Below are 16,484 nucleotides of genomic sequence, written 5' to 3' on the forward strand. Positions count from 1 at the left end.
TTTCCGATGCCTTCCTCCTGCCATGCACAGAAAGCCTAACGTACGAGTTCCCTCCAATTCCGCTCATCAGCAAGGTCCTAGCAAAAATCAAGAGCAAGAAGGTGCAGGTTATCATGATCGCCCCGGTGTGGCCTCGCCAGCACTGATTCGGGACACTGTCAAGCCTGGCAGCAATCCCTCCATGGCCCCTGCCGAACTGACCGAACCTGCTATCACAGGATCACGGTCGACTCTTGCACCCAAATCTCACATCCCTCCACCTCATGGTGTGGATGTTGCGTGGCTGAACCTTGAGGAACAGGCCTGTTTGGAAGGGGTCCAGAAGGTCTTCCTCGAGAGTAGAAAGCTCTAGACCAGACAGACTTACTTGGCAAAGTGGATGAGGTTCTCCCGCTGGACAGCCGAACGGGGCATCTCCCCTTCGCATTCTTTGGTGCAGTCCATCTTAAACTACCGACTTCATTTGAGGAACCAGGGCCTGGCACACTCCTCTATCAGGTACATGTAGGGGCCATTTCTGCTTTCATCCGCCAATCCAGGGGCAGACAGTGTTCTCCCATGACATGACATTCAGGTTCCTCAGAGGTATTGAGAGACTTTTTCCACAAGTTCGGTCCTTCAGTGGGATCTCAACTTGGTTCTGTCCTGGCTCACAGGCCTGCCCTTTGAGCCTTTGGCCTCATGCTCCATCTCACCTATCATGGAAGATAGCTTTCCTGATGGTGGTGACGTCAGTGAGGCGAGTCTCTGAGCTGCAAGCCCTGACCTCAGAACCGCCGTACACGGTCTTCTATAAGGACAAGGTCCAGCTCCGGCCCCATGCAGCCTTCCTTCCCAAGGTGGTGTCTACTTTCCACATGAGCCAGGACATCTTCCTTCTGGTCTTCTGGCCCCAAGAACCATGAGACTGGTGAAGAGAGGCACCTTCATGCTTTGGATGTAAGAAGGGCCCTGGCTGTCTACCTAGATCGGACAAAGCCCTTCTGTAAATTGACTCAGCTTTTCATCTCTACAGCTGATAGAATGAAGGGCCTCCTGGCGTCCACACAGAGGATTTCTAACTGGATCACCTCTTGCATTCACACCTGCTATGAGTTGGCAGGAGTCCCTCCGCCACTGATCGTCAGAGCCCACTTGACCAGAGCGTAGGCATCTTCGGTGGCCTTCCTGGCACACTTCCCGATCCAGTACAGCTGTTGAGCTGTGATGTGGTCCTCAGTGCACATGTTCATGGCCCGCTACGCCATCACTCAGCGGGCCAAAGGCGATGCTGGGTTCAGCAGAGCTGTGTTGCAATCTACGCATCCGTGAACTCCTACCCACCTCCACGGGGTACTGCTTGGGAGTCACCTAAGTTGAATGACCATGAGCAAGCACTCTAAGAAGAAAAGACAGTTACCTTTTTCCATAACTGGTGTTCTTCGAGATGTGTTGCTCCATTCCACAACCCATCCTCCTTCCCCACTGTCAGAATTTCTGGCAACAAGGAACTGAGGGTTGGGGGAGCCGGCAGCACCCTATATACCACAGCATACGTGCACACTCCAGGGAGTGCCGGAGCCAGTCCCCTACGGATACTGATGAGCGGGCAAACTTCCGGCACCGGTGCATGTGGCAAGCACACACACCTAAGCTGCATGGACATAAGCAATGCATCTCGAAGGACACGTTACGGAAAAAGGTAACTGTCTTTTTCCAATTCACTTCTTTTGACCATGGGGCCTAACTCATTACCGATTATTTGTCTTATTTCACAAAACATTCCACCGTGTGACCATCTTTTATTATTATATCACTTCCAACCCTTCTCGCTTAAAAGGTTGCAAGAGTCAGGAGAAGATTCCAGTGAAAGAGGCCTTGCTAATAGATCTGAGGCAAAGAGCTGTCAGAGGAAGCTATTGCAACTGCACAGGCAGTGTGCTGGGAATGTGCTTAAGCACCCCGTTTACACCTGTTGGGAATTGGGCTGCAAGAATCGCCTAGAGAACTCAATGACGATAGCAATGGACAGGACAGGACATCTGAGCACGGCAGGATTGGCCAACAGGGCATAGTACAGGGAACCTAACAGATAATAATGAGTACTAAAGGGAAAGAAGAATGTGCTTCAGCAATAGTAGTTGCAGCAACAACATGCTCCTGGAACTCTAATTGGTCTAGAGGGATTTAGAGTTTAATTCTCTTTATAACATTTAGAGATGTGCTGACTTCATTAGATACCTACTTTTTGAGCTATCTACTGGTAACTACAGACAGTCTGGTATGGAACAGGAGTGTTTGTTTAAATATCGATTGTGCTTATTTTAAATGCAATTAAACTGCATAATGAGATATTTGGTGGCCTAATTAGAACAATATTGTGATACAGCACTATTCCTGCAAACTTGGCTTCTGAAAGGACTGACACAGAAGTCCATTTTTCTTAGCTGTTTTGGTTTAAAATATCTCTCAAATGTGTATGCTGAGTACGAAAATCATCCTGTCCCACCAGTCAAACATCTTATTTTCAAAGCTCAGCAAAAAAATAGGTGAAGTGCATTGCTAAGCACACAGCAGTCAGGCAGTACTGCATTTGACATGATGATACTTTTGCATATACCTGTCCTAAGATAAATTTAAGAACCTACATTGTCTTATTTTTTGACTTAAGAGTTTTATAATATACTGTTATTATAAAGCTGAAATGTTATTCTAAACTAGAGCTGTGCAAATAACTGGTGTGTGTGTGTGTGTGTGTGTGTGTGTGTGTGTTGGCAGTTTGCAAATGAGTTGTCTGAAAAACTTCATCAAGCTCTAACCTGAGCATCTCTGTTCTCAAATATACTTAAAGCCATGTGATCTCAGCAATATGGGTTCATATTTCCATGTATATGTCAAAGCACATAATTTTCATGCATGCAGTAGCTCATTTTACAAGATAATGTACAAGCATTTAGGTTGGTCTGAAGCACTCCAGTACTTCAGCTAGTCAGTCCTATTGCATTGTGATGACATGAATGGCTTATTTTCTGAGACTGGATATTAGCTGTATTAGAAAGAATTTATTTTACACTAATAGAAATAAATGCTTATCTCAGAAGTGTCAGCATAAGGTATGTAAAATGAGATATCTACTCCTTTTTTGCAAAATAAAAAATCATGGATCTTCTGTGTTCTTTGTGTGGTCCTTTGAAATCACTACTTTTCCATCCTTATACGCTCTCTCCTCAAAGGCCCTGTATCATAGCCATTTTTGTTCAATATAGTCTGTCTGTGCCCAGCTTCCAGAGCTCCTCAATGCAGTTCCATTGTCCAAAAGAGGATACTAAATAGCAGTGAAACATCCATCCTCTGGAGTTGAGCCGTTTGTATCCACAGTCTCCACAGTCCTTGCTGATGCCCTAGGGAGGATGGACTGAACTAAACTCAAAGCGAAACTGGATCCCTCATGCTGACAGCCAGACACAGTTGATCTGTGTACTCTTTACCCAATGTCTCCGTTTGAAAAGCAACATATTTAAACATAGGGTTGACTCTTACAACATAGACCTTCTCCATATAATTCAGGCTGTGAGTATTTTTTCTAACAGAAGAATAATTCTGAAACCCTGGAGAAAGCAAAGAACATACATTTAAAAACAAGTGACTTTTAAACAAAAACCAGCATGATGATTGTTTACTAACCTGATAATGGAAACTACATTTATTACATATCGTAAAACCAAGGACTGGAAACTCCAGAAGAGGGAGATTTTTTTAATAGCCTTTCATGCTACCTTTTGTACTCTGTTTTCATGTATCGGGGGTAGCCGTGTTAGTCTGTATCCACAAAAACAACAAGGAGTCCGGTGGCACCTTAAAGCCTAACAGATTTCTTTGGGCATAAGCTTTCGTGGGTAAAAAACCTCACTTCTTCAGATGCATGGAGTGAAAGTTACAGATGCAGGCATTATATAATGACACATGAAGAGAAGGGAGTATCTCACAAGTGGAGAACCAGTGTTGACAGGGCCAATTCAATCAGGGTGGATGTAGTCCACTCCCAATAATAGATGAGGAGGTGTCAATTCCAGGAGAGGCAAAGCTGCTTCTGTAATGAGCCAGCCACTCCCAGTCCCTATTCAAGCCCAAATTAATGGTGTTAAATTTGTAAATGAATTTTAGTTCCTCACCCACAACCATTTCAGATTTGGGGACAACTTATACCTTCAAGTCAGTGGCACTGCTATGGGTACCTGCATGATCCCACCATATGCCAACATTTTTATGGCTGCCTTAGAACAACACTTCCTCAGCTCTCGCCTCCTAGTGCCCTTCCTCTACTTGCACTACGCTGATGACATCTTCATCATATGGACCCACAGAAAGGAGGCCCTTGAAGAATTCCACCTGGATTTCAACAATTTCCACCCCACCATCAACCTCAGCCTGGACCAGTCCACACAAGAGATCCACTTCCTGGACACTACAGTGCAAATAAGTGATGGTCACATAACCACCACCCTATATCGGAAACCTATTAACCGCTACACTTACCTACATGCCTCCAACTTCCATCCAGGACACATCACACGATCCATTGTCTAGAGCCAAGCCCTAAGATACAACCGAATTTGCTCCAGTCCCTCAGACAGAGATAAATACTTACAAGATCTTTATCAAGCATTCTTAAAACTACAATATCCACCTGGGGAAGTGAGGAAACAGATTAACAGAGTGAGACGGGTACCCAGAAATCACCTACTACAGGACAGGCCCAACAAAGAAAATAACAGAACACCACTGGCCATCACATACAGCCCCCAGCTAAATCCTCTCCAGTGAATTATCAAAGATCTACAACCTATCCTGGAAAACGATCCCTCACTCTCACAGACCTTGGGAGGCAGGCCAGTCCTTGCTTACAGACAACCCCACAACCTGAAGCAAATACTCACCAGCAACTACATACCACACCACAGAAACACCAACCCAGGAACCAATCCCTGTAGCAAACCTCATTGCCTACTCTGTCTCCATATCTACTCTGGCGACACCATCAGAGGACCCAACCACATCAGCCACACCATCAAGGGTTCGTTCACCTGCAAGTCTACTTATATATGCCATCATGTGCCAGCAATGCCCCTCTGCCATGTACATTGGCCAAACCGGACAGTCCCTACGTAAAAGAATAAATGGACACAAATCGGACATCAGCAATGGTAACATACAAAAACCAGTAGGAGAACACTTCAATCTCCCTGGACATTCTATAACAGATTTAAAAGTCACTATTCTTGAACAAAAACACTTCAGAAATAGACTTCAAAGAGAAACAGCTAAACTAAAATTCATTTGCAAATTTAACACCATTAATTCGGGCTTGAATAGGGACTGGGAGTGGCTGGCTCATTACAGAAGCAGCTTTGCCTCTCCTGGAATTGACACCTCATCTATTATTGGGAGTGGACCACATCCACCCTGATTGAATTGGCCCTATCAACACTGGTTCTCCACTTGTGAGGTACTCCCTTCTCTTCATGTGTCATTATATAATGCCTGCATCTGTAACTTTCACTCCATGCATCTGAAGAAGTGAGGTTTTTTACCCACGAAAGCTTATGCCCAAATAAATCTGTTAGGCTTTAAGGTGCCACCGGACTCCTTGTTGTTTCCATTTTCATGGTGTGTTTTAGTGGCATATTTTACATTAAATGTGGTTGGCAGCTTTTATTACTGCTAATTATTAACTAATAATTGCTACTATTGGGAGCATGTCTTCATCATTGATGTGTCATCTTTCTAGTATAGTGGCCAGAAACTTTATATTTGTGACAAAAATATTCCTAACTATATACTCTATCTAGATTTTTATACCAGGTCTACCACCATGGTATCTGTGCATTGGGGCATGTTCATTTGTTTAATATGTTTGTATGTATTAAACTGAGATGGTCAGATTTTGATCACAGTTATACCAATGTAAATCCAAAGTAACTCTGGTATAATTGGGATCAGAACCTGACATTTATTATGTATCATTACAAAGATGTGAATTATTTGGTTGATAAATTGAGGGCATTTTCTCAAAGGTAATAACTAAAACCTATAAAAAAATCTAAGTATGAAGCTAAATGCCAAGGCAAGGTATCATTATTACTATCTGTACAGCAGGGATCCTCAAGTTATTATACTGCTTTGTCCAATGATTAACCTAATTATGTCTCAAATTTTTAATAATGGCTATCTTTTCACTGGAAGAAAAGCTGAAACAGTTTAGAGCAGTATAAACAAAACAGGGTGAAAGTGGTCGATCCAGCCATGTTTATTGTGGGCATAGGGAAGATGTCTACTAAGGACAATAACAAATCGGAGTAACAGACCTGTGCACAGTCCATCAGTCTACATCAGATCTTCTGTCATATTGACTGAGACTCCTCCATGCCAGTATAATGTAGAATAATTTGAGCTACAGAGTGGTTCAGTGTAATTATCCAAAAGTACTTTTTAATTGTCAGAAAAATTCCTATATTAAAGTTTGCTTCTGCATATGGAAGAAAACATTGCTTACTTGTACTCCTGGAAAAAATAGCTTAATACTTAACTTTTAAAAGATTTTTAAATTATACCTAAATTTCACTGAAGCTGAAGTCTATAGAGTTTCCATTATGTATTAATTTCACCATGAGGACCATGGACTGGACATCTTATTGAAAATAATGTACCAAAAAATAAAATGGCATGGCATCCTCTCGCTATTGATTTCAAATCTGTGCTCAGGTTATGTTTAGTCTTATGGAAGGAGACTAACTGAAAATATTGCACTTATGAACAATGTAAAAAGGCTACAGAGAATCAGTTCTACCATGACAGATTCCCCTCCACTAAAAAAACCCCAACCTTTTTATAAAATATATTTTTCCTTCCTGTATTTTCCAGCCTTATCCATAAGCGATGCATCTTTCAGAAGTAATGAATCATCGTGGATGTCATTTGCTTCCTTTCATATCCGACACAAGACTCACATCCAACTACAATTTCAGCCTCTTTCTGCAGATGGTATCCTTTTTTATACTGCCCAGCACCTTAGTCCTCGATCAGGTAAGGACATTCAGGGCTCTGTCCACAAGTACTGGGTCTGTATCATATAGGAGGGTCCTTTCTTTAAAAAGAAAAAAAACATAAATGTAAACAGTACAAATGTTCAGTCTTCATATTAGTGTTCAACGTCCATTTGAGTGCCAGTGGCTTTTGAACTTTTCAACCAAGCTCTTAAAAAGTGGCATAATGTACCAAGTTTTGGGTGGATCCAAAGCAAGCATGTACTTTTTTTGTCTTAATGGAAATGGACCAACAAATATACTTTGAAGGATTTAAATATAGACATTGGAGCCAGCCCCCAGCTGCTGTACTCTTGCATAGCTCCGTAGGCTACACTGAAGTTATGCCAATTTACATCAACTGAAGATTTAGCCCATATTTTTAAGACACCAAAAATAAGGAAATGCAGAAGTTAGCTGAACTGAAGCTCAGAGAACGTAAATGGAATACAGAGAGCTCATGAAGTTCATGGAGAGTTTAAATATTTATTATACCTAAAGATGGATCAATGCTGACAAGTTTGCTGTTGCTAGAAAAATATTTACCTCAGTAAAACATCTGAGTCCTGTACTTACTAGGCAGGCAGAATGATACAATTAGAAGTAGTCAAGTACAACTGTTTTACTATGTATAAAATATTTTAAAACCTTGATAAGTTACAATCACATTTTTAAAACAAAAAGAACAGGAGTACTTGTGGCACCTTAGAGACTAACAAATTTATTAGAGCATAAGCTTTCGTGGACTACAGCCCACTTCTTCGGATGCATATAGAGTGGGACAAATATTGAGGAGATATATAGACACACATACAGAGAGCATGAACAGGTGGGAGTTGTCTTACCAACTCTGAGAGGCCAATTAAGTAAGAGAAAAAAAATGGCCTCTCAGAGTTGGTAAGACAACTCCCACCTGTTCATGCTCTCTGTATGTGTGTCTATATATCTCCTCAATATTTGTCCCACTCTATATGCATCCGAAGAAGTGGGCTGTAGTCCACGAAAGCTTATGCTCTAATAAATTTGTTAGTCTCTAAGGTGCCACAAGTACTCCTGTTCTTTTTGCGGATACAGACTAACATGGCTGCTACTCTGAAACCTATTTTTAAAACAGTATGGCATAAAATCTTATTTGCCAAGCCATGTATATAAATTTTCAAATCTAGTCTTTTAATTGTATACGGAAAATTACTTTATTTATGTATCTTAACTTTATAGTACATTCCTCTAGTGTCTTTCATGATTTTAGACAGAAACATTTCATATCACTGCATAAGCTATTATTAACATTAAGGCACTGGTGAAACTTCCCAACTGGATGTCAAACGGTAAGTTATGCAGAAATAGGGATTTATGTACTGGAAAATAAATAAATAGTTTGTCATATTTTTAGATTCCTTTGTTCAAAGCCTAAAGGATTTTAGAATTTTCAACAACATGCTCAGCCATATGCACAAATATTACCACCTTCTCATTCCCTACACAGATGTCTTAATGGGCTACTGCCAGGTGAGATTGATATGGGCATCAGACAATAACAGTACCACCTGTTCAAATTATGACCCCAATATAGAAATGCAGTTTCAAAGAAAATAGATGGCACAATGTGTAACACAAAAATATTTTTTGTTAAGAATCCTATTTTCTACTAGGCATCTTTTGTAGGTTTATAATTAAAAAAACAGTCTGGGGTTCTACATGAATAATTTCCTCCCATTCAAACTAAACAATTTCATGTGTCAAAAGATCTCAGAAAAATAGAGAAAAAGAAAAAAAAACTACAATTTATCTAGCTCAAAAGAAATAAAAAAAGTCAAAGGCCATGATAGCAGCTAATGCAGACAGAAAGTAACCACCCCTTTGGAGAGATAAAAGGGAGTGCACTAAGAGATTCTACAGCCTTTTTAAGTTAGGCTGCAACTGGTTAGCATGAATATGCTCTATTTCTATTGCTATTAGTGAGAATGTTTAGTCTGTTCAGGAGAAAACATTTCTTAAAACCATCATCCTGAGCCATACAAATTTCATTTCAAATGTTTTTCCCAAAAAATACTTCCCCTTCCCCTTAACAAAAGTTGCTGTCTATGGAGTAATTTAATTGCTTACAACTTTCATACCCCTCATTCTCATTACACTGAAGTTTTGAAGGGTTTCGAAAAAGCTAATCTTGCAAGCTCTTTACATATGCCTTCATATAATCCCGTCAAATCCAGACAGAATTAGACTAATGAAAGACTCAAAAGTATTCTTAGCAGCCAACAGATGTGAAAAGGCTTTCTTTTGCAGATTAGTTTACAAAGCACTTTATATAATGCCTTTTCTTTTTACCTAGTTATGTAAGATTTAATAAATGAATTGGTTGCACAAAGCACAAGGAATTTTAGAAAATTCCTTGTCTAATGGGGAATAATTGAAAAGCTTCTCTTTCCTATTCTCCTCTCTCACTACAATGGACTGTTCTTGAAAATCACCTCTGACTTCACAACTAATTTAGAGGTGCTAGTGACACACAGGCTATCTTCACTGGCACAGCTGTACAGGAGTTGTTACTAGTTTGCTTCTGAGCTTCAGACTGGGCTGGAGACACAGGCTTTTGTTGTCATACTGAGCTCCTAGAGGCATTGCTGCCACCTGTGATTTTGCTGCCTGAGCCAGTTTTAGGGTTTTCCTATGACATATATGCTGTCCTTCCTTTGGGACTTCTGCGACAAGGATGGATGAAAGAAATGTTGCTATCTGCTGTTGTCCCCGTAGTCCTTTCTCGAGGCACTGAGTGGAGATGGAAGGGAATACTTCAGTTTGGATGTGTTGTCTATATTTTTTTCTGTAAAGAGAGAACCCATGAATTTAGTGCTCAGGATTTGTTTGGTGTGGGTATCTGTAGTCCAGGGGTATGTGGCCAAATTAGGGTGACCAGACAGAAAGTGTGAAAAATTGGGACCGGGGGTGGGGGGTAATAGGAGCCCATATTAAAAAAAGCCCCAAATATAGGGACTGTCCCTATAACATCGGGACATCTGGTCACCCTAGGCCAAATGTGGAACCTGGCTGTTCAGATGGATGCCATGGCCCTATCTGAGAAGCTCATCTTGTCCATTGAGGTCTCTGCAACAACCACCTTTGCCAGGGATATTTTCTTAAGGATGGACCTGTAATCAAGATGGTCTCTGTTGTCTAGGTCCTTTATGTTAGCCAGACAGGACATCATGGTTCTGGCCCAGACAACTAAGAATTGCTAATGACGACTTAAAATCCCTCCTGAGTCTTCCACCTTCCTGTCTGTTGTGTTCTTGTGAAGAGGGAAAAAATCCCTTCCTGGAGCAATTATCATATCCTTCGCTAGTGATACCACCACAGCATCTACCTTTGGTATCTCTGTAATTTTAGAGGGCACGGGGGTTGGTGCTTGCATCTTTTAAAATTTGATTGCATGTCTACTTATAAGGCATTTCCTTTAATCTCTGATTACATCGTCAAAGGAAGAGTGAAGGAGTATTGCTAGTTTGGGCTGAGATTTAGCTGATGAGGCTTTGCCCTTTGCCTTTTCACCTAAAACCTCATTGTCAGGCTGGATCTAAACAGTGGATGCTAATTTCCTGCACCCAGAAACAAATTTTGAGGGGAGTTGGGTGGAAATGGGGTGAGGTAGGGAGAATTCTTTCCAGTTTTTTTCCCCCCGTTTGCCATATTCTGAGCCCAAATCAGAAAGCTGTCCTCCCTCACTAAAGAAGGTGGAATCTGAGTACATGGACAAGTATTGCTCAGCCTTTTAATATTTTCTTTCCCTTTGTGTGTTTCCAAGATTTGTGGGCTCTTTTTCCCTTTTTCACGAAGTTGCTATACGGCTGTGGCCAGAGCAGGGTCTCTTTTATACCACGAGCCTTAATCTCTTGACTAGATCTCCCTCTGCATCCTCCTCCTCTGGATCTAAAGCCTACATTTTGTGTGGGTGTCTTTTCATAAGAATCCCTAACACACCTTGGGAAGAAGGGGAGGTTAGCAGGAACCCTGTTTCTTTCCCGAGGGTGCTAAAAAACTATGTAAATGTGATGGGAAGCAAAGGGGACTTTATGAGGCTTTTTCTTGCAGATTTGGGTTGCTGCAGAACTTACCCCCAAGGGATTTGGTTGAATAGCATTCCCCAGACCCTCTCCATGAGGCTATCAGCTCACACCTTTCTGCAGTGGAGGTGTGGTGGCTACATGGGAGAAGGGATGCCCTCAGATGCTGGTCTGACCTTGAGCCCCATGCCTCAAGCCAGCGGATAAATCACCCTTTTCTGAGCCTGCAAAAGCTGCCTCATAGATAGAGCACTACTGTGATTTAGTCTAGCAATTGCAGGTTTGCTGTGCATACCTGAGAGGGAACAGAAGAGTCCCCCAGGGGAGGCATTGCAGCAGCAGATCCAGGTCATTGACACCAACATGCTGCCAACTGGGAAAAGGAGGGTAGAGCTTAAAGTACTTGCTGCTACCTGAAAGGCTTTAAAAAAAAAATCAAAGTTGGCAAGAAAGCAGCTGGAAGCAAAGCAAACTGCCACTGACTGGTGCTGCAAAGCCAGATGTTCTGGCAGGCTCCATGAGAGGGCATGGTCAAGTACTGACTCCAGACTGCAATGGTGAATTGTTTCCAGAAATAGCAGAGAGAAAGGGACAGCTCACATGCAGAACTGCAGGAGATGGTGGGCTGCAGCCATAGATGGTGGAAGCTCAGTTTTAATGGGGAGGAACTAAGGAATAGCAGGATGGGTGCTCTGCAGAGGCTGTTACTGAGACCAAGTTGGAGGAGAATAGGAAGTGCCAGCTCCAAACTGGAAGGTAGGGGCCTGGCGGTTTGTTTCTCTCTCACCAGCTGCAGGGGTAGCTGGTCCCAGTCCTACCCCAATCACCCTGGTTCCTACTTGCTCTGTAGAGCAATGGCCAGCCCTGTGACAGCCACTTCAGCCCCTCTGGATAATGCTCTTGCTTCTGTCTCCCCATACGACTTATCCGTAACATTGGGTCCCAGTATATATAGTGGAACAACTAAGGGAGCAAAAATATAGATCAGCCCACACAATACTTCCAATGTAGGGATGTTAGCCCCCACTGTCCCTCCCCATTCCACCACGCCTGGCAGTAGATATTTAACACAGTGTGAGGAGATGAACTGTCATGGTAGGGGAAGATTGCAAAGCTGATAGGAAGATATCATCCTTCCTTACTGCACCATTGATCCAGCCTTCCTGCCCCCGCACAGATCGCTCTGGGGGAAGAGCTCCATGTGGCAGGAGGCTATTCACAATCAGGCCGTGGGATATTCTTACTTTACTTTAAGGATTTTTAGAAACTGAGCATTAACTCTGTGTGCTTTTGTATATACACACACACAACACACTATTATGCTTGTCTAGGGTGCACTGAAACCATAAATAAAGTCCTTCCATAAGTGCCCACTGCCCATCTTGATGGATTTATATTTTCACAACAGCCTGCTCTAAAACTTAAAATTGCTCTAGGTCAGCTCTTCATTCAATAGTTAAAAATACCAGTTTACAGTCTGTCTCTTGTAGTCCACTGGTTTGAATCCAGTCTAAGGCAGGAGGGATAAATGTCATTGCCCCATGATAGCATGAAATAAAGTTTTGTTTTCCTAATCTGATTTTCTTTGAATGTACATTACAATAACCAGATTAGTAGTCAGTAGAGGGCAAAGATTGAGTGGGCATGTGGAGACAGTCCTACCTTTGCTGCCTTAGAGTATGTACGCTTTGAGTTGGGCGATGGGATTCCCACCTTGCATAGTCATACTTGTGCTAGCTCTCAAGTTAACAAGCTAAAAACAGAATGCAGCTGTGGAAGTGCAAGCTGAGGAACAAGCTAGACACCTCAAGTACATGGTCATTGAAACCTAGTCACATACTGGGGTCAGCTAGCCTGGCCCCCTGCTCATGCAAGTATGTCTCCTTGCGCTGGGAATCACACCCCAGCTTGCAATGCAGACACCCTTAGAAGTAGTCCTTGCAGGCTTAAGACCCATGAACTAGGGTAGCTCTCGGAATGCACTTTTTGCTTCACTTTTTTTCAGTCCCCACACCATCCCCCAAATACTTGAACCCCAAGAAAGGAACAAATGGCCAAATAAAAATGGTGGCAGATCAAATATAAATTTTATATTCACCTAAATATGCGACCTGCAAACTTTCTGAATATGCTTGCCTCTAGTTCAATGTAGTTCAATTCACCTACACCATTATTTATGCTACTGTTTAAAGTAAAAAAAAAATAATTTAAGTCAGTCACAGCTGAATTTTCGCTAGATCTTATGCAGTTTTAAAAGATTTAGGAAAGCTAATTTTAAAGATTGTGTTATTATAGCAGCAGTTAGGTGTTAACATTGAATAACAATAGATAAACTTCTACCTGTACTTTTTATATACAATTAAAAATTTTGAAGGCCAGTAAATACAGGCCAGAAAATCTCCAGTACTTAAGCACTTTTCCCACATATCAATAGATAGGGTAACATGTGTATTCTTTAGTTACTACAGGGTACCGTGAGTATTACAAATAGTTATCTAATAGTACACACTAAATTATCTAAATTTAAGTATCACTACTGTACTTGCCAGCCTGAAATATGATGTACCCAAGTCCTGCCCAAATTGTAATCAAAATAGATTTATGGTGTTCAAACCCTTATGGGTGTGGTGACATTTACAAATCCCACATAAAGCCAAAGCAATCAGGCTTTATACAGATGTACTGCAGGCAGCTGAAGGCACAACTTGCTCATCAATCTGGGATCCTAAGGCTTCAGGGCAAGCTCTTCATGACCCTTTACAGCTGCTGCACTGGTCACAGCTCTGCTATTCTCCCCATTTTAATTCCCAGGATACTGGATCCATCACACAAGTGCTGACCCAGTAGCCTTTCTCCATTTTCCCCTTAATATTTCCCTCTCTGCTATCATGTTCTGAGCTGGTGGAAAGCCCACCTGTCTCCCATGTGTGGGGTGCTGAGATCAGTCTTGTGGGCAATCACTATGATGGCCACAGCAAAGAGTGTATTAAAGAAACTCTTTTAATTTACAACCAGTATTTATTTTTAGAAATGTGATATTCACATTCCCACTCCCTTAAGTTGCTTCCTGAGACATCAACCCTCTCCTCCATAAATTAACAAAAAATAATAATTTTGTGAGTGTGAGTTATACATATTCCCCGGGAGAACATTATCTTAAGCCGTTCCATGCCCCGTCACTTATACTACAGCAATGATAACTGTGTTAAATGCTAATCAATAATAACTTTGCAGTGCAACAAATTATTTTAAGCCTAAATACCAGTCCTCACCACCTTCACTCCTTGGGTATATAAGGCCCCAAAGTCAATGGAATCAGTGCAGTCAGACAGAGATGGCTCCCCCATCTTTCTCACCCTTGAACTGTGCTCCATAAGGATCTATCCACAGTATTATGAATGGTGGCTCTTGGGTGAGGTTGTGGCCAGTTGCTGCATAACACCATAGATCTAGCTATTGCACACAGTGTGAAAGGGGGTGTAGTTACCATAGTTGCAGAGGTGCTGCAGTAGTCGCAGAGGAGAGGCTGCACTGCCATTTGGAGACAGGCTTCTGTCTCTTCTCCCTGACAAGCCTGAAAACAGGTTCAGGTTAGGATTTGACCCTAAATGATAAGTCCCTTGAGCAGCCACTTGAATAAAGCAGAATCAAAAAGTCTGCTGCAAGATACAAGCATATGTATTTATTTTATAAAATTATTACTGTTTTTTGTGACAAGCAACTAAAATTAAATGTCATCAAATTTTTTGTTTAACTCTTTTGAGAGGAAGGGACTCTTCTCAAATAGAAGTATTAAAAGGAATAAATTATTGGCAGAAATTTGACAGAGAACATGAAAAAATGGGTGTTGCCAAACCAACTCTAATGAGATTAATCAATTAATTAAAGTTCCTGAATAGATAAGGCTGTCACAGCTCTGACATTCACATGGCAGATGTGACAGTTAAGAAACAAGTCAATGGATAAATAAAAGGCTGACACTGAAGTCAGAGGCTCAAAATGATGGCTTGTCAGAGCCCTAAAACCTAGCAGTAGGTTCCATTTTGGAAAGTTTCCTGACTGCCAGTCTGGCTAATCAGAAGGCCCCAAGGAATGCTACCCGTGGATTGTCTTCCAAGGAGACTTAGGATCCTACGAATAGCACACTACTAAGAGCAGACAACTGATGTGCAATGGTACTGGGATGAAGGCCTCTGTCTATGCCTTTTTGGAGAAAGTGCAGAATGGTTGGCATTCCTGAATTTGCATTGTGCTCTTGGTACCACTTGTTGAATCTGGATCACACGGAGGATTACCCTTTTAGTGTTGATACTCTCCTAGATGAAAATAATGTCTTAATGACTATGAAGGTCAGGTTGAGACCTTTTAGTGCCTCCCTTTCAATAGTCAGGCTGTTAGTTAAAATTGTTTGGGGTCTGGATGAAGAAGACGACTTTGTGAGAGGATGTCTGGTCTCCATGGATGGTGGAGTGCGGGCTCCAATGTCAGCTCTATCAGGTTTGAGAATCAAGGTCTCCTTGGCCAATGGGAAGTTATCAGTATTACTGTTGCCTGTTCTTTTATTTTCTGGACCACTTTCCCAAGTAACAGAGAGTGGAATCATGTAAAGTAGGCCCCGAGGCCAACTGGGTGATAAGGCATCTGTCCCCATGGATCTGTGGTCTGCTTCCCTTGTGAAGTATTTTGGCCTCTTCGCATTTGTATGATTTGCGAACAGATTGGTTGAAGGGAGACTGAAAGATGAAACTGAAAATCTCCAGAGTCGGGCACCATTTGAAGTTGTTGATCCTGCACCAGCTGAGCCTGTCTTTTTCGTTCAGATTCCATGTGATGTGGATCACTCTGGGAAAAAGGAGGAACTGTTCTGCCCACTTCATTATATCCATTGCGTCCACACACAGTGCTAGACTCCTTATTGTCCCTTGGTTGTTTAAATTTGTGACCACTATCATATTGGCATATTGAACCAGGACATGGTTTCCCCTTAGATGGACTGGCACTTTTGTAGAGCTGGCTTGACTGCTCTCAGCAGCTTAGGATGAGAGCCTTTTCATCCTCACTCCAGAGGTCCTGAGCTGTTTGGGTCTCCGAGCAAGCTCCCCAGCCCTCCAAGCTGGTGTCAGTTGCAAGGACTAAAGGATCTGGAAGGCAGATAAGCATGACTTTGTAGTTATATTCATGGGCTGACCGCACTTGTAAGGAGTTGAGCATCTGTGTTGGAATCAGTACTTGATCTTTCATGTGTTCCAAGGAGTGGTCCCACACCTTTAGTGTGAATGCTTGAAGATTTCTGATGTGTGATTGTGTCCATGGAGTAATCTCTAGTCATGACACCAGGAGTACTAGAAGTTGGAGGCAGCTC

At 42.1% G+C, this 16,484-nt stretch overlaps 1 protein-coding gene across 1 annotated transcript in view; it reads left to right on the plus strand.

The window, feature by feature from the left end:
• The window catches only part of LOC117875510 (protein eyes shut homolog), an 85,455-nt gene that overhangs the window by 62,920 nt on the left and 6,051 nt on the right, over positions 1–16,484 (plus strand). Inside the window, exon 6 of the mRNA XM_034766894.1 lies at positions 6,901–7,062. Coding sequence (XP_034622785.1) covers positions 6,901–7,062 — 162 coding nt within the window. The remainder of the gene's footprint in view (positions 1–6,900; positions 7,063–16,484) is intronic.

The sequence above is a fragment of the Trachemys scripta genome, chromosome 3 (genome assembly GCF_013100865.1).
Source record: "Trachemys scripta elegans isolate TJP31775 chromosome 3, CAS_Tse_1.0, whole genome shotgun sequence".
Taxonomy (NCBI): domain Eukaryota; kingdom Metazoa; phylum Chordata; order Testudines; family Emydidae; genus Trachemys; species Trachemys scripta.